Source organism: Phyllobates terribilis, unplaced genomic scaffold (genome assembly GCF_046119375.1).
Source record: "Phyllobates terribilis strain yellow unplaced genomic scaffold, ASM4611937v1 Scaffold_1__5_contigs__length_1240528914, whole genome shotgun sequence".
NCBI classification, from domain to species: domain Eukaryota; kingdom Metazoa; phylum Chordata; class Amphibia; order Anura; family Dendrobatidae; genus Phyllobates; species Phyllobates terribilis.
The window spans coordinates 881,169,155-881,191,338 of NW_027362761.1; the positions used below are offsets into that span (position 1 = coordinate 881,169,155).

The window sequence follows — 22,184 nt, forward strand, 5'->3', positions numbered from 1 at the left end:
GATAGAGGATGCCCAGAAACTGACTCGAAGACTGCCTCCTGTGCCGTTGAGTCAAATACACACTTGACAATTTTCTCCTACAACTGGAGAAATGTCAGTGCTCCTTGTGTCTTTTTATAGAGGACAAAGCTGTTCAATGCGCCGTTTTAGTGCGTTTTGGCAGTCGTTAAGGGGGTTAAAGAAAAGGTCTGTTTTCACTCTTTACAGTAAGAGAAAAATACACATTTTGGAAAAAAAAATACAATTTATTACTGAAACATTTGATCTTTGATTGTCTTCACATAAGGACATATTCATAAAGGCTTTATACAGAGAATATCAAACGATCAGTACACAGATGTCAAATATTGTAGCAATATAATGCCTAGCTTCCAATGACTGATACTATGGATTACCTTTACTACAGAGAATGTGGTCCTGTATCCTCGCTGGACAAGCTAACCCGCTGTGCTTCATATGTGGAGGTTGGCGGCACAATCATCTGTGCCAAAGTTGCTTAAATAGCGATATGAATTTGGTGGTTTTAGTGCAAAGTTTGCCCATAAAATATAAAACGTACCCCTATTTTTTTGCAATTTAAAGCTCTCAAGTCCTAATCATACAGTAGTATTGTTTGTCGGATTCAATCACAGCCCTCGTTTTATACATGAAGGCAAAGGAGATCTTTGTACCTTATTTTAATGAGAAAAGTAATGTGCTTGTCTGTTTCTTTGATATCTAGAATAAATTGTGCGCACATTGACCCTATATCCCTGACCACATTTTTTCGGCATTAAACTATAAAAAAGAGCCTTCAGTTACATCCACAAGAAAATACTTTGCATTGAACTTCTAAAAATGTGGACGCATCCCTCCAAGATTTGTAGCTAATCTGCTAGGAAAAAGAGCAAAAATGGGGGCCATACAATCTAAACTTTTTGGACTTCTCATAATTCTATCAGTTCGATAAATATTATCCTGGTAATTCAGATTACTCTCTATAAAAAAAAAAAAATATCTGTTAGACTTATACAATTAGTAAAATCAACTATAAAAAGCAGTTTTTTTTCCACTAAATATTGCACATTAAAGTTCCTTTGATAACCACAATATCAAATGGTCTAGCTCTCAAAATGTACAAAAATATGTAACATTCAAAAAAACACATTGCAAGTCAACATAAAAAAAAAAAAAAAAAGAGTCAAACCCAAAACACAAATAAAAGAAATGTTACGACATTTATATATTGTTCTAATATTACAAGCCATTTCAAAATAGAATTTCCTGTAGTACAAATCTAGATTTTCATGTCAGGACACAAAATATATATGTATAAATAGGCACAGAAGCAAAGCCATACAAAGGTAAGAGGTCACATTCTACAAATAAGAGGTCGTCACTTGTACTCAAGACACATTTCATTGAAATTATAAAACCAGGAAAATAAGAGAGTGCTTCCACTGGAGTGTATCTGAAGAAAGGCTTTACCCGGGTAGAAACTACTACATTTACACAGCAGTCCGCGGACTCAAGGCCTCTGTTCCAGACAGGGTTGGACGAGCTAGTGTGTGCTGCCGACTGGATTGGAAAATAGTGTTAAATAAAAACACAAGAGACAAGATTATAGGCCTCTGAGATTTTTGTGGAACTATAAAACCATAACTGTAGTTTAAAACCAGTCTATAGGATCCAAAGTGAAAACTATACCAAGTACTAGTATTAATCTCCTGTCATGTTTAAAAAAAAAAGCAAAAAGCAATTATACCGCCACTTAAAGGCAGATAAAGGTTAGAATCCGTATTAGGCACTGGGACACTCAGGATAAGCCTTTGAGAAATTTCTGAGACATTCTATACATATAAGTGGGGTTGTTTCTGCAGCTTGTGCCAAGAGTTCTTCTTCCCGATGAATGGGGAAAGTCATTGAAATTTCTTTAATCAGCCACATGTAAATATAAGTTTTGGTCAATTTAGACATGGATGAGTTGATCCTTAAAGCCAAGCCAAAATCGGCAGGCATTAAGCCGCAAAGAATTAAAAGTGATCGCTGTATGTTACTCCTTGTAATGCAGATTATTTGCACTAAATTTGGATGCAGCTTTGAGAAACCCATTCATACACATTATACTGTAATGCACATCAAAAGTGGGTGATTAAGCCCAACAGCGAGAACCAACATAGCATCCTATAGTGATTTCAGTGTTAAGTATACATGAATGGGGTCCAGATATGGCGCACATACTGCATCTATCTGAAGACGGACTTAAAGGGAATCTGTCAGGAGGTTTTTGCTATTTAATCTGAACACAGCAGGAGATTGAGGCTGAAACACAGAATTCAGGGATGTGTCACTTGTCAAAGTGCATGCTGTTTACTAATGGTGAAGGATTTATCACCAAGATTAACATTGCTGGACTAGTCCGGCAACTATGCACCTCATTGCCTATGGACATTGTATATACAGAGTCTGGTGTGGGTGGGATTAGCTTTCTCAGCTCGGCTTCATTCTAAATCTAAAACCTCTGATTGCGTCAGAACCGCTGCACCCAGTAATCTAAGTAATACATTGTCGGAATCAGGGTCTCTTTGCCTACATTACGCTGCTCTCAGGTGAGGTAGCAAAAACCTGCTGACAGATTCCCTTTAAATGCTTGTTCCACACTTTGAAATAGTAATAAGGATCTGATCGCAAGGGTGCCAGCAATCACAAAAATAGGGATTTCCATTCAAATGGTAGAAGTACTCCCCCTCTTCTCATGATTGGTAAAATGCGCAGTCATCGGATACTTATGTGGACAGGCAATAGTATGCAATTGTGGGAAAACGCCTTTAAATTTGGATCATGAAGAAAATGTACGTGCTAAAAACACGACAGCCCAGCCACCTTATTAATTCTTACTGAGCTCCAAGTGAAACTCCACCTTTGACCAAGACTCGCTACATAGTCAACAAATGATTCATTATTACCTGTTCTTCCTGTTATTTTAGCTTTAATTCTCCATACAGAAAAATATAGTTCTGTCACTACCTGGAAACAAGCTGCCATTAGTAGCACACACTTACTCAAACATCTCCCCCAATAGGGTTGTATTTTGACCGATCGGGACATTACTGCCAATTCCCAATATATTGAAAAATAAAATATATTATATAATCGAATAGAATAGAATACATTATAAGATGCTAGATTTTCCATTTGCCGACTGAACAGCCAATGTGCTAAAAGATGGAGCTTCACTTATCAGTCAAACTGTATCAAAAATAATAATTATACAATATTTCCACAGTATTTTAGCAAATCCCTAGTCTCCGGATAGTGTTACCATAAAAAACTAAAGTGTGCATATATAAAATACCTATTAAAATAACATTCAAGGCCAATATTTAAACCTCTGATGTTCCAGACTTTGTGGTTGTGGCAGCAATACCAATGGGCACAAATGACTCATTATGCACCAATCTGTCAATGCGTTCCCTTTGCCGGTAGCATCCACACGTGTAATTCATTTTGGGCTCAATGAAGACAGCAGTCGAGACAGAAGTAGAACAAAATAAATATAAGTCGCAACCTGTCATCTAATAATATACTATATCTTTTTCAATTTTTTTTTTTACTTCTATGAAAATATAAAAAGGCAAATCCCCCCCTCCATAAAATTCCATCTATGTTTTTAAGCATAGGATTCCGACTATTTAATGGCTGTGTGCAAATTCCAATGAACTGGTTTACATGACCTATAAAAACCTATTTAGATAGCACTTTATTCACTGGAGTGAAACCCTGGCTTTAACGTGAGCCAATTCTGACTTTCAAGACCTATCCCTGGGGCAATAGATTTGAGGTCCTCAATCTATGACAACAGACAGACATGGTGCAAATTCAGCAATACTAGTTTTCTGCAATGCATTATGCCCCCTGCTGTTAAGGACAGGAGTTGCCACATTCATGGGCTGTTGGATTTTCAAGTCTAACAATTTTGCACGCAGATTTTCAGGAATTTCTAGTAACATGAAAGCCATGTAGCTAAGCCGACCAGTTAGAAATGGAGCCTCTAGGAAAGGCGTCTCGTTCTGTTGGGGTCTTAGCCTACCTATTACAGGGTACACCTCCAAAAGCTTTTGATCTGGAAAGCGAATGATGGGCATTCTCAATGCTTCTATGGTAAGAGGGTTCAGTAACGGTCTCAGGTACTTGTAAGTGCCCAGGATCCCTGTGGAACGCTGTGCTTTCAGTCATGTAGACCTTGGGCTTCTGATGGTATTTTAACCTATAAGTGTCAGTCATACAGTTGTCCACAGAGAAGTATGTAGTGAGGGCGACGGTATCATTTACATGGGAAATGGGCTCCATATCCATAGTCGTGTGAAGCATATTTGGTCGGCAGTCATACATTGAAGATCCAGACACATTTGGCATAGTAAATTGTAGATCGCTGCTGTGATAGGGGTCTTTCTTTGGATAGTAGTCTACATCAGCGTCTGCTCTGATAAAATCACCAGGAGAATGCCTCTCGGCACTGACTGAAGGTACATGAGACAAGGTGTCTAGATGTGCAGCAGAGGCCGCCGGTGCAAAACTCTGCTCCATTCTGGACACAGCACTTCGTGTATACTTCTTGGGGGGAAGAGGAGGAGGTATATCATTAGAGTTCCGGTGATTTACACAGCAGCCATCCTCTCGAATGCAGGACAGCTCTTCATCAGATGCAAAATATGGAGCGTTCATGTACTGCACCCGATTGCACTGTGCAGACGGACTGCCAGGAGAGATCACTTGTCCATTCAAAGGTGAATGCTCAATGTGCAAACAGCAACTTTCTGGAGAGCAGGGTGACAGATGATATGACCTTTCTCGGGAGTCTTCTCCTTTGTTCACATGCACCTCTTTCATGTTGTAGTCTTTACGCAACGACAGGGTTGGGGAACGAGCGTCCTTCTTACGGTCACCAATTTGTTTCCTTTAGAAGAAAGAAAAAGTTAATCAACTTAGCAAAATTTAAAAGGACAAGTGACAAGATTAAGGCATAGCCTTTAACTTAGAATAAGTCGCTTTCTAAATTTCTAATGGAAAGAAATGGCAGAACAGATGTTCCCAAAGCTTTCCTGCAGAGGCCAGATTTCCCCTTGTAATAAAAGGGATATTTTTAATATTCTGTCCTCATAATGCATAACTTTATTTTTACATCTATGGTAATTTAAGGCCCTGTTTTTTTCTGGACTGATTATTTTGAGTGTAAACTCTAGGTAATGACATTTTAACATTTTTCAAGTCATTGGTCGTTTTATAGGTCAACCTTCAGCTTGGTCATTGTGCAGACATAGCTTCTGTGCCCCATGCAATGATCACGTATTGTGATCGCTGTTGACTCTGTGGTTCTGAATTTTCACTAAAAAAAAGGCCTTCTAAAAGTATTGCGTATACAAATGAGCAAAACCACGTCCTGGTACAGTAAGAATCCTATTCCTGCATCAATGGAAACTGATAGGTGCCAGAAAATGAAAACCTGGATCATCAGATGGCCATGGAAAGGTACATAAAACTCACTTGTATGTAGAGAATCTTCAGAAAAAGGGCTAAAAAATAAAGTAAAACCCTCCCTGCCTTTTCTATGGCTTCTGTTCTTTAAAACCTTTAGATAGAGCTACTGTACTATGTTGGCTACTGAAATATCACACATACTTGTATGCACTATTGTAAAGTCTTCCATATACACAAACATCTATATCCAGGAATAAATATATAAAAGCACAGATATCTTACATGTTTTTTGTTACCAGGACAAACTTTCTCTTTATTTATGTAAGAAGAGAAGTTATCAGGAAACAAGTTTCACCCCTACCTTTGACCAGATGGACTATGCACGTGCAAGGGCTCACGCGGAACTGGGGATAACCGATCTTCATATCTACTACGCTCCAACCCATTATAATCTTTGAAGTAACCTTAAATATTAAATAATAGGCATTAGTTTATATAACTAAAATAACCACAATTTATCACTACCCCCTTCATCTCCAAAAGGGGGAAATAAATGCTAAGAGTAGGTGTGTCCATAAAAATGTGGTGTGTATTGTACAAAGTATTTTTTGGACTAAGAACATGGGTTTAATAGTGTTAAAGTCTCCAGCTGCAATTCCATAAGCAGCACAGCAGATGGCAGCAGTGACCCACCAGGACAGCACAACAGCAGGGAGGCATGCCTGGAGTGAGTAATGCTCACTGACAGCAGCAGGGTTGGTCTCCAGGATTCCAGTCCATGTAAAAATAGAAGCGTTATTTTTCTCTTCTGCTGACACAGAGAACCATGCAAGGCTAAAACCAGCTAGTGATTTGGCTGAGGAGCTTGGTCCAAGGCTCTTTACAAAACTAAACATGGCAGATGTTCATGTTCTGGCCTGTGGAATTAATGCTGCATTATCTGAACAAGGGAGGTGGGGCGGCAGGACATCCCCTGTAAAGTTACTTATTCTTTTCACATTGTGTAAACGTTTTATTAAGTACTGACGATAGTTCACATTTTAGACTTAAAGCACCACTCCAGCTGTTTTTTTAATTGCACTGCTGGAGTGGTGCTTAAAATCCAAGTCCGCTGTCGCTCACCTGCCGATGTTTTCATCTTTTGTCGCAGCCGCTCCGGTCCATCTCCTGCAGTTTGTGACCCACCGGCTGCTCCAGTGTTTCATGGAGCGAGCCAGAGGTCACTTTTCCCTACAAGTCTATGAAAGCCTTGTTCTGGCTCTCATAGACTTACATTGAGAGCTTGTGACGTAGCTTCTGAGGTCCGACCAGTTCAGAAGCTGTGCTCACAAGATGGTGCAGTGGGACCGGTGCCGAAAAACAGTGAAGATGCCAGAGGATGAGTATATGACAGGGAACTGGCGTTTAAAGCGCCACTCCAGCTCTGAAAAATAAACCAAAATGCTGGAGTGGTGCTCTAAGCTACATTCACACTTCCATGTGACACATCCTAGTGCAGCCTGTCTGTTTCCCCCTCGGACAGCACACTGACCCGCAGCGCTTCATTAATCCATAGGCACCAGTTTTAGAAACAGATCAGGATCTCCGTCTGTGAGACTCCGAGCAGGTCCTATTCCTGTATCATTCACTTTTCACTAATCCATTGTGAAGAGTTGTGCAATGAATGACTTTTCAGACAGTCTACCTCCTTCACAACTAGGCCAATTTCAGCTTCAGTTTTTTCCTCCCTACTTCCCAGAGCCATAACTCTTATTTTTCTGTCCACATTGACATATGAGGGCTAGTTTTTACAGGTCAAGTTGTACTTTCACACCATTCATTTTACCACAGTGTACTGGAAAACGGGAAAAAAAAATTCCAAGTGGGGAGAAATTGAAAAAAAAAAAAAAAACAACAATTCTGCCATGGTTTTTTGAGGAATTGTATTTACGGTCTACATTTTGTGGTAAAAATGGCCTGGCAATGTGATTTTCGACACCAGTACAATTACGGTGATACCAAACATCGCCAGTCTTTTTCTTTATTTTAGTGGTGAAAAAATATATATCAGAAGTTTGAAAAAAAAAAAAGTATTTTATGGCTGTGTCGCCATTTTCAGAGACCTGTAACGTTTTCATTTTTCCGTCAACGGAGCTGTGTGTGGCTTATCTTTTGCAGGCCGAAACAACGTTTTCATTGATACCATTTTGGGATAGATAGGATGTTTTGATCACTTGTTACAGCAACCAAAAAAAATCCATAATTTTGTTCATTTTTTCTGTTTACGGTGTTTACTGATTGGATTAATTATTCTGAACGCAGCGATACCACATTTGTATTTTTTTATTTTTGTTATTTTTAATGGAGGAGAAGGGAGTGATTTGAACTTACGGGTTTTTTTTTAACTTTTCACTTTTAGTGAAAATCAAGGTCTCCTTTGAAGCCCAGCCACAGGCTGGGTTTCAAGGGAGCTCCCTAAAGCCAAGAGCAGAGGTCTTCAATAGACCACAGCCCATCGACAACCTGTGATCATGTAACAGGTGCGCCGCTGGGCACATTAAATGGCACACTGTTAATACCGAGGTTAGAGTTCGACAGTGGCATTTAACAGGTCAACAATCGATTTTTGGAGGCAAGTCCTGGCTGTAACTCATGGCCATTACCTTCTGGGTATAGGGTGAGCTCACCCTGTGAACACTCCAATACACCCACTTCCGACTTGCGCTGTATATGTATGGTGCATGTCGTGAAGGGGTTAAAAAATGAACAAGATAAAAAAAAATAAAAATGGATGCAACACTGAGAAAAAAAAAAGTGTTTCTTATGGATGTAAAACTAGACATGGGTGTGAGAACGTAGCTTAAAACTGCATAAGATGCTGTAATGCAGCCACCTTTCGGATATTGGGATTATGGCCACGGGACCCAGAACTTCAGATTACACAAAGGTCCTATAGAAACCAGAATCAGTCTGGGTATCATGATGGTAAATCCATTCTGTGGAATTTACTTTTCAACTAAAATTCATTTTCAGAATTGCATTATTTCTCTAAACACATGCTGGATGTAAAGGACGGGCACAGGTTTTCTGTAATAAATGGGTTCTGTGCGCTCCCCAGTTTCCGCACACAACTCATTTATTATAGAAAACTTCTGTGCAAACCCGACCACAGCAGGGGAAGCCAGATACTGGATGAACTATGTCGCCAGCAGCCTGTGATAAAAAAAATAAGGCAATTTTGAGTTAATGCATAATTTAAGCTAAATTATATAAAACGGCAATTCCCTACAATACCTCAAATCATGGAATACACCTCCTTACAATCCTATTCTATGAGGGAGAACAAACAGTAAAGTGACCGCTGTTCGGATCCATTCCCAACAACTTACCATTTAATTGGCTTCTACTGTGCGGTGAAGTAGATAGAAATCCATTTCCCGACTGCTGATGGTCACTGAAATACAGAAGCACCAATGAAGATTTGTGAGCATGTCAATTTTCTGTGCGTTTTTTCACCCATTGAATGCACTGAAAAAAATGCAGGCAAAAAAAAGCAATGTTTTTGAGGCTGCATTTTCCTACCAAGAGATGTTGCAGAAATTTCCGCACACAAAATACTCAATGTGTGCAGATACCCTAACAGGAAAAACGGATACTTCTTAGATTCGGCTTAAACGGCCACAACAGCTACAATGGGATTCCAGCCCAAATTCCATTTTTGTGGCGGTTTGTTCTTGCCAAAAACACTGCAGCCACACGTAATTTTATGGCCTATATTGACACAAAATGCACTATATACAATGCAGATTTGGTTTCTGGAGCGTTTTTTTTTTTTTTTTTCAACATCCAATATTATTTTTATAATAATGTCTTTCCTGGCTTAAAAAAAATGCTAAAAATTAACAAAAAGTAAAATATGCCAGGCTGGTATCTTAAAATGCCAGAAAATAAAGGTTATGAAAGATGCTCTAAAGGCAAGGGAGGAGGTTTAAAGGGGCTGTCTGGTCTTGTGGGAAAAGTCTGAATCCTCACAGTGTGTGCACAGCACAGTGTCAAGATTCTCCAGTGTCTCTGCAGAGACCTGGGTGGTCACAAGACTGCAAGTATCAGATTTACATACATACGGTCAAGTGCAGACTAGACGTGCTTGGCCTCACACATCACAAGTGAATGGAGCGAGGCTGGGTACATTTAGTTGGACTGTGGTCGGAATATGCAAATCACATACTTGTTGTCACATATCCTGAGAACAGTGACCCCATAATGAATGGAGCAGAGATGCTCATATGCTCATCCTTCGCTACATTCAGTTCTTGGGCTCGGTGGAGGTCCCAGCGATAAATCAGCAATTCCTTATCCCATTACCAACTTGGTACAAACCCTTTCACTTTCCTGCTGGATGCGACTTTAGGTGTGGATAGAGATTAGTGCCACCCAATGCCTAGAAATGAGTTGTGCACAGGTCTCCTAAATTACTAGGATATGGGCACAATGCTCACTAGGCATTGGGCTGTTGCATTTGTCCCCGCCAAATGTCAGATTAGGCCTGAAAGTATACCAGAACCACCCCCTTTAATTGAATCATCAGTATAGTTCAGAATCACACATTACGGGCATCGGGAAAAATATCAAGCATTCACAGTGCATGACAAAGGTTTTTGAAACACTTAACTGGTTTCTAAACCTAGAAATAAAGGTAAAAATTAACATCAATAATAAGGTTATATGAACTTTAGACAAATAGGCTGCAGCTACCTGCAACGTGAAAGTGTATGTACCATTCACAAAAAAAACCATACACAGCACAGGAGTTTGGAAACTCATTCTGATCTAACAAGTGACGTAAAACTTTTTTTTTTTGCAGCAGCAAATAGAGCCAAGATTCTAGGTCTTCTATCTTTGTAAGTCTTCCCCCTTGTATACATTAGAATTTACCTGCAGAGACTTTCTTGTAGCCCCTTCATATCAGCGAAGCTCGTCCCTTCAATTATAGGGGAGTCCAGATTACTGGAGCCACTGCTGATGTGATCACTGCTCTCATACCCAGACTCTGCCCTCTGCCAGCAGTCAAGATGGTACATCTTGGAGTCTGCAGAAAGTTTGTTTTGACCTTTCCCCAGAGATTCTAAAGAACTCCGACTGCCAGACTCCTGTTTTAGTTCATCCTCGTAGATGGTCATCAGGACTTTCTTCTTAGGACTCTCTTTTGAAGGATGGTTCGTGTTTTGATCCTTGACAGGCTGGTGTTTGCCATTAGACTGCGCTATATGCCGAGGACTCGATTGACTTTTCTCACTCTCATTAAAGATGCTGTCCACATTTAGAGTCTCTCGCATGGGTCTCCAGGGCTTTCGGTTCTTGCCATTTGCCTTTTCTCGGCATTCCTGACTGCTGTCTGTATCATAGCCAGAAGAAGCATTGTTTTTCACTCTACTTAGTTGCTTGGCTTCGGGAACTGAAGATTGTCCTGTAGTGGAGGAGGAAACATGCCTGGGCTGGTCAGATCTCTGCTGCTTATATGGACCTCTTCCTTGACTGCTGAAGAAGTGAGGGTCGGGATACTGCCTAAAGCCATTTCTAGTAGGAGAAGATGCAGATCTCAATTGTGTTCCAGAGAAGGATTTGGAGGGATATATCTGAGGTGATTGATCTGAAACAGAAAAAAATGGAAGTCAGAGGAACATTTCAACACCAATCTCAAGACCTTCAATAATGCAAAACATTGCAATCTCTAAAGATTTTTAGGGTGTTATCATAAGCAGATTTTTTACTGCAGAGATCAGAAGTGGATAGTGAATCTATTTTAAATTAGGAAAAGATTTGGTGACTACATCAAACAAATACTACCTGGTATGAACAGAGCCGTACCGTGGACAGATTGGCAAGAAGTTGGATGTGCAAACATTTATCTAGCATATGGCCAATTTGCATGCATTTATAGCAAAGTCAATAATGAAATACGATCAAGAAACAGATTAGGGTTTCAGAAAAAAAAAATTAAATAATAACTGTCTTTATGATAAATAATAACATTAAATGAGTCAGAATACCTCTAGGCCTGGCAGGTTCTTTCTTCAGCGTTTTATCCAAAGGTTTTCTTTGAGCAGATGATGTACTTTTTAGGTTATTTGCTCTTTGGGCACATTCTCTGGACAAGTCTTTTAACTTTTCCTGAGGATCATTACGGCCCAATTTAACTTGAAAGAAAAAGTAAAAATAGTTATAAACTATCAGTCTAATTATGAGACATCCTGCACTTTACAGAGACAAAATCCTCCTCTCAGTAGCATTTTAACAAGTTATTCGTATTGTGCCATTTTATATAGAAGCAATATAGCTGCATGTACAGACCGCTAATACCCAATGTGAAGCCATCACTGGTATCAAGAAAAGATTAAAATGATTAAATTACATATGGAAAGGGATTATCCCATTCAATATTTTTTCACCAATTCACAGGATAGACGATAAATATGATTGCTAGGGGTCTGATCGCATAAACCCCTAGAAAACATGAGAACATGATCTATGTGCGAGTGGTGCAAACTACTGCTATATTCACTTCTATGAAAGTAACAGATAGATGTACCATCAAGAGACTTTACAATTACTGTTCACAGGAACACTGGGGGTAGCAGTAGTGGACCCCCAAAGATCATGCATTAATTATCCAGCCAACGGGTAGGTGATAGTTTATTTACTAGGATAGCTCATTTTGGCAGATCTGCATCTAGCTAAACAGATTTTCCATTACACTGACCTATTATGGAGTGCGTTTGTGGATTTTGGCTAACGCGGTTTTGCACAAAGCACAGGTAATACACAGAAAAACCATGTCCTTGAAGTGAGACCCCAGCCTCACTGTATCATAGCACTCTAGGAAGACCACAAATTCTATAATATACAATGTTTTGTAGCACATGCTTAAAAGGGCTGGCCAGGAGTAGCAAAAGGGTCTCTTGGTCCCCCTTTTCAACCCTGAACAACCCCTTTCAGTGGGAGCATTCTTCCAGGTACACATAGTCTATGTAGCGATACTATTGAGCAATAGGTGCAGTCCTATGGAGTTTTAAGCCACTAAATTGTTAAAAATCAAAATTAGTAGCACTAAAAGTGTACCACAGTCCTAGCCTAAGGCCACGTTCAGTATTTTACATCAGTATTTGTAAGCCAAAACCAGAAGAGGGGTCAAAATGCAGAAGTGGTGACGTGTTTCTATTCTACTTTTCTTCTGGTTGTTCCACTCCTGATTTTGACTTACAAATACTGATGTAAAATACTGACCAAATACGGAACGTGTGATCGGGCATAAAAGAAGAAGTCTTACATACCAGGTCCCCTGCCAGCACTTGATTGAGTGACACCACGATTCAATCCTGTATCGTCATTCTGATGCTTGTAACCACTGTTCTGATAAATATGTTCTCCAAAATCACTCTCTCTATTGTAGTCTGGCTTCTTTGATGTTGATGACATTCGATCATTGGCTTTGAGGAAAGAGATGTATTGGAGAGTTACGATCAGCATTTTATGCATACAATTTTATGGCTCGAGAGATATGAACCAGTTTGTTGACAACTATCGGGGTGGATTGGCTAGAAAACTAACATTTTAATGTTTTAGGTTACATTACTAGCCAGTAGAAAACATGCCAACCCTGATCTCTCTCACATCCATTCCTCTGGGAATATAAATATGAAGCAGAGCATTATTACATAGGGGTCAGTATCTATTTGGATAGCAAGTCTTCAGTTTCATAATAAGTTTGTGAAGAATTGTATTTCCGCAGTGTATGGCTCACAAAGATCAGAGCTCAAAAAAAGTTGTCAGTTCAGACACAACCCCATTCAAAAGGAAGTCCAGATGCAAATCCTGTTTCCGGCACCCTTGCAGGGTTAATCCACTGCCTACCAAGCAGTCACGTAGTAGTACATGGTGGCTGCCCACATCAATGGTCATCCAGACAATATAGACATGGCTCAAGCTGGTCAGCCGTGGTTCTAATTCACACAAGGGTCTCCATGACATCCATTATTCTTCAATCCACAGAGTAACTAATAAAATATGATCACTGGGGGTCTGACTTATCACCACCAATGTAGAGAAGAAAGTCCTGAAATCCTCCATGTGATAGTGTGCATGCGTACCTACCACTCCATTCACTTCTATGGCCCTATTGAAATGGCCATTTGTTAGTCCCAGAGAACTGAGTGGAGAAGTGGAGGTATGTGTACTCACACTCCCTTCACAGAATAGACTTAGGGAGCCTTTTTCTCAAGATTTTCAGCAGGAAAAAAAAAAAAAAAAAACACCTTCAAATTTTTCTGCCAAATAAAAAATCTCAGAAGTCAAGTAAACACATTTATACCCCTGGATATTTTCCATACACACCTGTATCCTCATTGCTGAAGATCCTTTTATAAGGTGTCCAGTGCATGACCTGCCTGAGAGCATCATCTGTAGTCACGGCGGTACCATCAGGATTTGCATAAAATAGTAGCAAAGGCTGGTAATGGCACCGAATGCACTTGGTAACTACATCTTTCCATTTGGTTCCAACCTGAAAAATAAAGACCCGGGGAACTTTACCATGCAAAACACACATTGAAGAGGGAAAAAAACAAACATTCCTTTGACACATTTTATGAAGACTTAGGATTACCTCTTTTACTGAAGCATCATCAAATAATACCCATCTGGCACTCTTTGTGTGATAGGCAAAGGCACAGTAGTGTCGGCTTGTATAACAGATCATACCCACAAGGTAAAGTCTACTTTCTTTTGCTTGTTCGTCTGTAACTCTAAAAAATAACTAGGGAAAGAAAGGCAGAGCATTAACTCCACACATCTGAAATTACAGAGGCATCAAAAAATGTTTAGCTTGTATTCATATAGATTATAAGGTCTCTAAATCCATTGGCACAAAAATACACTGAAGTCTTACTACTCATCAGTTTAGAGACTACAAGAGAAACATACCCCTGGTAAGTAAAGCTGTGTAGCTAAATTCCGAACCACATCTTCGGTCAGGTCGGAGTTCTCAGAATCCCACACCAGACCTATGGTTACAATCTCAGGACAGTTCATTAGGACCCGGCGAATCTTGATCTTCTGCCCACAATTGCTCTAAATAAAGCCAGACATTAAAAATGTCATGCGACTAGATCAGATTATGGAAGTCTATCATCTTAAACCAGGCCTGCACAACATACGGCCGGCGGGGAGCATGCAGCCCACCAATGGATTTCTTCTGGCCCGCAGAGAGCCGGTAGATGCTGGTTACCTTCTTCCTGTATTTGATTGTATTCACGTCTAGCCAAGGTGAGCACATCTGAACACTTCAGCGCTGGGACAGAGGCAGGGGTGCGCGCAACAGATCCCTGCCTGAAATTGCAGCAGCATGATCGCTACACTAAACTTGGAGTTCTGATCCCGCAAACCAGGGTGGCCCCGAGCCATAACTGGTCAGATGATGTGCTACATGGCTATGTTAAAACTCTAAACTTGGAGTTCGGAGGAGGAATTGGAGAGTTCATGCTCAGTTTTTTGCTCCGAAAGATCAGTGAGTTTTATAAGCAGGAACTCTCAAATCCTCTTCAAAAACTCAAGGCTTCTCAAAACTTGGCTCTGGTTATGTATTCATGCACTGACAGTGGTCCTAGTTACGTAGTCATGTAAGTACCCGTTTACATTTTTTTTTTTTTGCAGACCTTGGGACTGGTTCTTTATGACAATGTGACACTTTGTCCAAAAAATGATGTTCTCCCCTGTCTTAGAGCAACTCAGGTTTCCAGAATTAAAGTGCTTCTATTACACACAATTGATATTAGTCCTGTATATTCACGGAAATATGATTGGATCATACTTACAGGACACTTTCTATAGTCATCTGCAGTGTTTGCAGCCTGTAGTAACTCAGCAAACATCTCTGGCTTCAGGCGCTCATGTCTCTCCAGCATTCGATCAACTTCATTACTAGAATGGAAAGCACACAGGTGTGAAGAACATCCCACGAGAGGTGCATTCATTGTCTTAGAGGTACACTCAGTCTCTCATTACTCTCTTTTGCCATAGTAATTACGGATCTCTAGGGCACCATCATCCCCATTCTGGTTTACCTTCACGTAAATTAAAATTCCAGAGTAAAAAAGGGAAATGTAAATGTAAAGCCGTATTATAGCTTACTAGACAAGATAAAAAGCAAATGTCATGTATATTTGTTTTAGTTTACCGACATCCATATTTTCTCCAATTTTGTATTCAATTGAAAAACCAAGTGAAATCGGAGTTAAAAAAACGAAAAATAAAGAACTAAAAATATGTGGTTGCATATATGTGCACACCCTTAAAATTATACTTTCTTGAAGTACCATTTGAATTAATGACAGCATTCAGTCTTTTTGGGTTGGAGTCTATCAGCATGGCACATCTAGAATTGGCAATCTTTGCCCACTCTTCATTGCAATAGCACCCCAAATCTTGTCAGACTGCGAGGGCATCTCCTGTGTACAGTCCTCTTCAGGTCAACCTTCAGAATGTCAATTAGATCCAGGTCTGGGCCATTTTAAATAAAAAAAAATCTGAAAGTTTTTTATTTTCTTTTATTTTTTTAAAGGTATGCTTAGGGTCATTGTCGTGCTAAAGTGAAATTCCTCTTCATCTTTTTAGCAGAGACCTGAAAGTTTTGATGCAAAATTAACTGATATTTGAAACTGTTTAGAATTCCCTCCACCTTGACTAAAGCTCTAGGCCCAGCTGCCAAATTAACAGCCCCAAAGCACAGTGCTGCCTCCACCATGCTTCACTGTGGATATGGTGTTCTTTTGGTGCTGACCATAATAGGCTTTGCACCAAACATAACTTTTCGAATTATGGCTTAAGTATTATGGTGTGATGAGACCAAGGATGAACCTTGCAACATGCTGTTAGTAGACTTGATATAGGCCTTGGCAAAACAGACAGGCTTGAATGTTTTTCTTTGTAAGAAAAGGCTTCGATCTTGCCACTACCCCACAGGCCAGACATATTAGGAATATGGGACAATGTCACACAAAGTACACAGAGTACTTGACAGAAATTCCTGCAGCTCCTTTAATGTTGCTTTAGACCTCTTGACAGCCTCCTAGGCCAAGTTTCCTGTTTTTTCATTAATTTTTGAGGGACATCCAGTTCTAGGCAATGTCACTATCAAATTTAAGCTATTTGACGACCATCTTCACAGTTTTCCATGGCATAGCTAATGCCTTGGAAAAAAATTTTTGTTTTGATAACTTTCAACAATGAGATCCCTTCGCGGTGTTGTAAGCAGTTCATGGCCCATGGCTTTTGGTGTAAAATGTAACTATGAAAACGTCAGGAAAATCCTCCTAAAAAAGCTAAATTTTATATGGGGTTACTCAATCACTTTATGATAGCAGCTGAGCATTGACTACCATTTAACAATTAGCCAATTCAGAAAACAACCACATCCCCAATTATAAGATCGTGTTCACACATATGCAACTACATTATTTTGGTTTAGTTATTTTTATTTTAACCCCTTGAAATGATTTCAGTTTATTTCTCAATGGATTTGTAAAGATTATGGGTGACATTATTGAAGGTGGAAAACGTTTTCAAATAATTCTTCTTGGTATGTTTTTTTCTACATGACAAAAATCTGCCATTTTAACAGGGATGTTTAGAGTTTTTATTTTCACTGTATACTTTAAACAAACTTGCATAAATTAACGGAGTTTATGCCAGGTGCCCAGATCATAGAGTTTCTGCTCCAGCATCTCCATTTTAGTTTCTGTGCTTGACAATGTGTTTGAAGAGAGTCTGCTGACTGGTAAGCCAGCTCCCTTCTGTGATAGCCGATGTATAGGCAGAGAAGGGGGCTGGCTCATATTGAAATAAGCAGTCGCTCCAGCGTGGAGCACGAGACTGACAGTACAGATGATGAACCTGGGATAAGAGTGGATAACGAATGATTCGGTTACCCATTGTAAATTAACTACATTAGTAAGTTAAAGGATTACCAATTCGAAGAAGAAAGGTGCTAACCATCTCTTACTGATAACGCCATGTTTCTTTCCCAACATCCTTGTCATATAACCCATCTGCAGCACACGGGTGGTGGCAATAAAAGTAAAATGTAATGCGAATGTGGGACCTGCTTGAAAGCGACACGACACAGCATTTATATACTCTCACCATATAATTATATTTACATGTGCTCATTTCCCGCACATTAGCAGCGCCGTGCTGTAGCTAAATTGCAGGGAGCTTATCCATTAGGACATGATGCAAGGAGTTTTCTTGTTTTTCTTAAACTTTGACAGTAAAAGCGATTTTCATTCGGAAAGTCAGAATTTCTTCGCTAACTGCTCGCGGTGGCTCATACAAAGAGGCAGCACCGCAGCCAAAAGAAAGAACATCTGCTTGTGTCTGGAACCCTGGGCCCAAATAACATGGTGCGCGTACAGCCTGAGTCACTATTCAAAAAGGCTGCAATTTAAATAAAACATTAACATGCTAAAATCCGCCCACGCCTCGGTAACTGCGCATTATTTATCGGAAGATTGGAAAAACTTTTCCCAGCGACGCTTATAATGCCTCTGACTCACTTACAATGAGAGCGGAGTGAAGCAATTTCCTGCCACTCATGTCGGAAACACAAGACAAAATGTGTTTTTGACAGGATTAATTTGAAAATACTAGATACTGGAGAACCACTCCTCGCCTCCTGAAAGGGTCTCCACAATAACATGTCACATTCCCAAAAGTGGTTAAGACTTTGCGCTCCCCATTCACTTAGATTTCACATCTGCAGAGATCAATGCGGTGTCAAAATGATTAGACTGGAGGGAAAGCAGAGTGATCGGCAGTGATACAGAGCGTGTACTATCAATGCAAGAGAATACAGCATACAGATGACGATATATTCCAGCCTCACTGTGATGGGCACTGTAAGCGGCCGATGTAACCTACCTGATGGTGATGCCCTTACACACCACACTCCTCAGATACTATGGTACATATGGGATGGGCTGTTCTACAATTCATCTTCAAGTTCTTTCGTCACCAGACTGTTGAAGCCAGTGATTGGCTGAAGCGGTCAGTTGCATCATTGGCTACGCCTGTGATGACGCGTCATTCTAGAGCCACTGCAGCCAGCTCCAGGTGTCAGCAGTCAGGCGACTGAAGAACGGGATGTACTTACTTCCTGTCCTGCGGATGCCCACTAAAACTTCCTCAGGATTCACAGGTTACAGCGAAGAATGACTGAATTTATTATGTTTAAAAGGAGTTGAATTTTCTAAGTAAATATATTTCTATAGCTGCTATTGACATGAAATTCTCATGAGATGTCCGTAACAACCCATCCAATCCACACAGACAAAGAAATTAAAACCATAGATGTCAATAAATTAAGTGGAATAATGAGAAGTGACATAGGGAAAATGTATTGAACACATGAAGAAAATGTAAAAGGCCATGGAAAGTAATGACACTAGCTGAAATCTATCAGTAATTAGAAGACAATCCTGCCACTTTGTGAAAAATAATATCATCTGGTTGAACTGATGGCTTACAAAAAGGGGTCTCATTACCAAGGTGCCACACAAGAAACATTGTTGCAAAACATACTGATGGCACTGGTTACAGAAGACTTTCTAAACTACTGAATGTTCCAGTGAGAACTGTTGGAGCCATAATCTGGAAGTGGAAAGAACATAATTTCACCATAAACTGGCTATGACCAGATGCTCCCTGCAAGATTTCAGACAAAGCAGTGAAAATATTTTTCAAAAGAGTTGTCCAAGAGCCAAGGACCACATGTGGTGAGCTACAGAAAGATCTGGAATCAGCAGGTTCAGTGGTTTCAAATAAAACTATAAGTAATGCACTCAACCTCCATGGCCTGCATGCACGCTTACCAAGTAACACTCCACTGCTAAACAAAAAGCATGTTTAGAGTTTGCTTAACATTTAAACAAGCCTGAGAAATACTAGGAGAATATAGTCTTGTCATAGGAGAGCAAAATTAAACTCTTTGGATGCCATAATACACAACATGTTTGGAAGCCAAAAGGCAGTGATATAACCCCAAAAACACCATACCAACACTGAAGTTTGGAGGTGGGAACATCATGGTGTGGGGCTTTTTTTTCAGCATACGGCACTGGCAAACATAACTGAAGGAAGGATGAATGAACAAATGTACCAAGACATTCTTGAGAAAAATCTGCCGCCATCTAGCAGGATGAAACAAGGGTGGACATTTCAGCAAGACAATAATCCCAAAAACACATAGCCAGGGAAACTCAATCGTTTCAGAGAAAGATAATAAAGCTGCTAGAATGGCCCATCCAATTACCCGACCTGAATCCAACAGAAAATTTATGGAAGAAACCAGGGCTGTGGAGGCGGTAAGCCAAACAACTGACTCCTCAATTTCCCTGACTTCCAACTCAGACTCCAAGCACTGTCTCACTACATGTACATAAAATGCAGCACAGATTAATCTCAACTAAAAGCTTAAATCTTTAGATCAGGAATAGAACAGACATTTATAGGACATTTCAGAACTTTCCCAAATTCTTATGAAAAAATATTCAGCACATCCTGCATTGAAATACTGAACCCAATTATATATTTTAGGAGTCGGGAGTCAGTCCATTTTATACCAACTCCACAGCCCTGGAAGGAACTAAAGCTCACTTCATAGCAGGAGTTGAAGAGTGTCTGTGTGGAAGAATGGGGCAAAATAACACCTGAGCAATGCATGCAACTAGTTTCTTCATAGAGGAAACGTCTTCAAGCTGACATCACCAACAAAGGCTTTTGTACAAAGTATTAGAGAAATTTCAGTAAGTGTCTTCAATACTTTATATTTAAATAGGTGACGTGTTCAATACTTATTTCACTGACTGAATGAATGAATGTATGTATGCATGCATGCATATATGGCATCGGCGTCTCTGCCCCCTGCCAGGCAGAGACGCCGTCCCTCTCACCGCCACGCTCCCCGCCCGGCGTCCTCCAGCGCTCCTCTTCCTGCTTCTGCCGGCGTGCGCAGCTTCCCGGGCACTGTGTTTAGGGCGCGTGCGCTCCCTCCCTTTTAAAGGGGCCGCGCGCGCCGCCCTAAGGAGTCCCCGGCCAATTGCCGGAGGTCCTCCCATATATAAAGCACCTCCTCCAATATGGAGGTGCCCGAACAATAGTTGATGCACAGTGTACTTGCCTCTGCTTCAGCCCTCAGGTCCTGCCAGCCAGCCTGACTACTCTCCAGCCCGACAGTCTGTCTTCCGTTCAGTCCGCCAGTCTGTCTATGGGCTTTGCCCGCCTGCTTACCTGGAAGCACCTGCCTGTTACCTGCCGTGCCTACCTGGAGGCCCCTGCTGTCACTTGCCGTGACCACCTGACAGCCTACCTAGAGGCTCCCGCCCGTCACTTGCCGTGACCACCTGACAGCCTACCTAGAGGCTCCCGCCCGTCACTTGCCGTGACCACCTGACAGCCTACCTAGAGGCTCCCGCCCGTCACTTGCCGTGACCACCTGACAGCCTACCTAGAGGCTCCCGCCCGTCACTTGCCGTGACCACCTGACAGCCTACCTAGAGGCTCCCGCCCGTCACTTGCCGTGACCACCTGACAGCCTACCTAGAGGCTCCCGTCCGTCACTTGCCGTGACCACCTGACAGCCTACCTAGAGGCTCCCGCCCGTCACTTGCCGTGACCACCTGACAGCCTACCTAGAGGCTCTCGCCCGTCACTTGCCGTGACCACCTGACAGCCTACCTAGAGGCTCCCGCCTGTCACTTGCCGTGACCACCTGACAGCCTACCTAGAGGCTCCCGCCTGTCGTCTCTGCCAATTCATCTACCCGGATCCCTCGTCAGCCTGCCTGCTGTGCCCATCTGCAGTATCGGTCAGTCCCAGCCATCTGACCCGTGGGAGTCACCTGCTCTCTTACAAGGTCGTCCCCAGAGTAGCACCTGGTCCCTCTGCTCGGTCCCTCCCTGGTCACAGAGTCGATAGCCAGCCGTACGACCTAGGTCGGTCCGAGTTGATACTTAGTTACGCCCCTCTGGGTCCCTCCTTGCACCGCAGCACAGAGGTTCCACCACCCGGATCCGTAACAGTATGTATGTATGTATGTATGCATGTAAAAAGTAAGTGAAAATGATATTTCAGCATAAAGACTTAATACAAGAATACTGAGTTAACCAAGAGCAACGCAGAGCACAGAATTTTAGCTGAGAGTGTGGTAGAATACTATATGCCAAATATTGTGTAATAACACAAATTATTTAGGGGTGAATACTTACCAAAGTGCAGTAGTGGAAATGTAACGTACAAATTCTGTAAAAGGCAATGGATCAGATGATGCCCCACAGCTCCGACACACACTCTGTGGAAACACACATTGTAAGAAATATAGGATAAGAAAGGGTAGTTATTGGCAATTAGGAAACTCCGCACACGCTTCATACCTGCTCATACAGAGTCATGGCGAACTTCTGATGGGTAATGCAAGATTTTGAAGTGCACATATCACCTTCACTATTGGGCACAATATGGAAATGAATTCGCTGTAGTATATTTTCCTGTAAGTGGCAAACATTAAGAAAAACAAAACGTATTGAAAACACAGAAGAACAACAGATGAAGACATTAATTTATGGATGGATCATAACCAGCCATAATAACAGGGCACACGTACAGAATATGGCTTTAAACTGCTGGTTTTGCAGCTATAA

At 41.0% G+C, this 22,184-nt stretch overlaps 1 protein-coding gene across 1 annotated transcript in view; it reads right to left on the minus strand.

The window, feature by feature from the left end:
* Window positions 1-1,198: 1,198 nt before the first annotated feature.
* Window positions 1,199-22,184, minus strand: part of USP53 (ubiquitin specific peptidase 53) — a 36,958-nt gene continuing 15,972 nt past the window's right edge. The window contains exons 4-15 of the mRNA XM_073639758.1: window positions 21,918-22,031; window positions 21,753-21,835; window positions 15,306-15,411; window positions 14,416-14,562; window positions 14,099-14,248; window positions 13,828-13,996; window positions 12,768-12,923; window positions 11,487-11,633; window positions 10,372-11,086; window positions 8,826-8,890; window positions 5,819-5,921; window positions 1,199-4,936 (exon numbers count right to left, since the gene is read on the minus strand). Of these exons, the coding sequence (XP_073495859.1) occupies window positions 4,066-4,936; window positions 5,819-5,921; window positions 8,826-8,890; window positions 10,372-11,086; window positions 11,487-11,633; window positions 12,768-12,923; window positions 13,828-13,996; window positions 14,099-14,248; window positions 14,416-14,562; window positions 15,306-15,411; window positions 21,753-21,835; window positions 21,918-22,031 (2,826 nt within the window). The 3' untranslated portion in view covers window positions 1,199-4,065. The remainder of the gene's footprint in view (window positions 4,937-5,818; window positions 5,922-8,825; window positions 8,891-10,371; window positions 11,087-11,486; window positions 11,634-12,767; window positions 12,924-13,827; window positions 13,997-14,098; window positions 14,249-14,415; window positions 14,563-15,305; window positions 15,412-21,752; window positions 21,836-21,917; window positions 22,032-22,184) is intronic.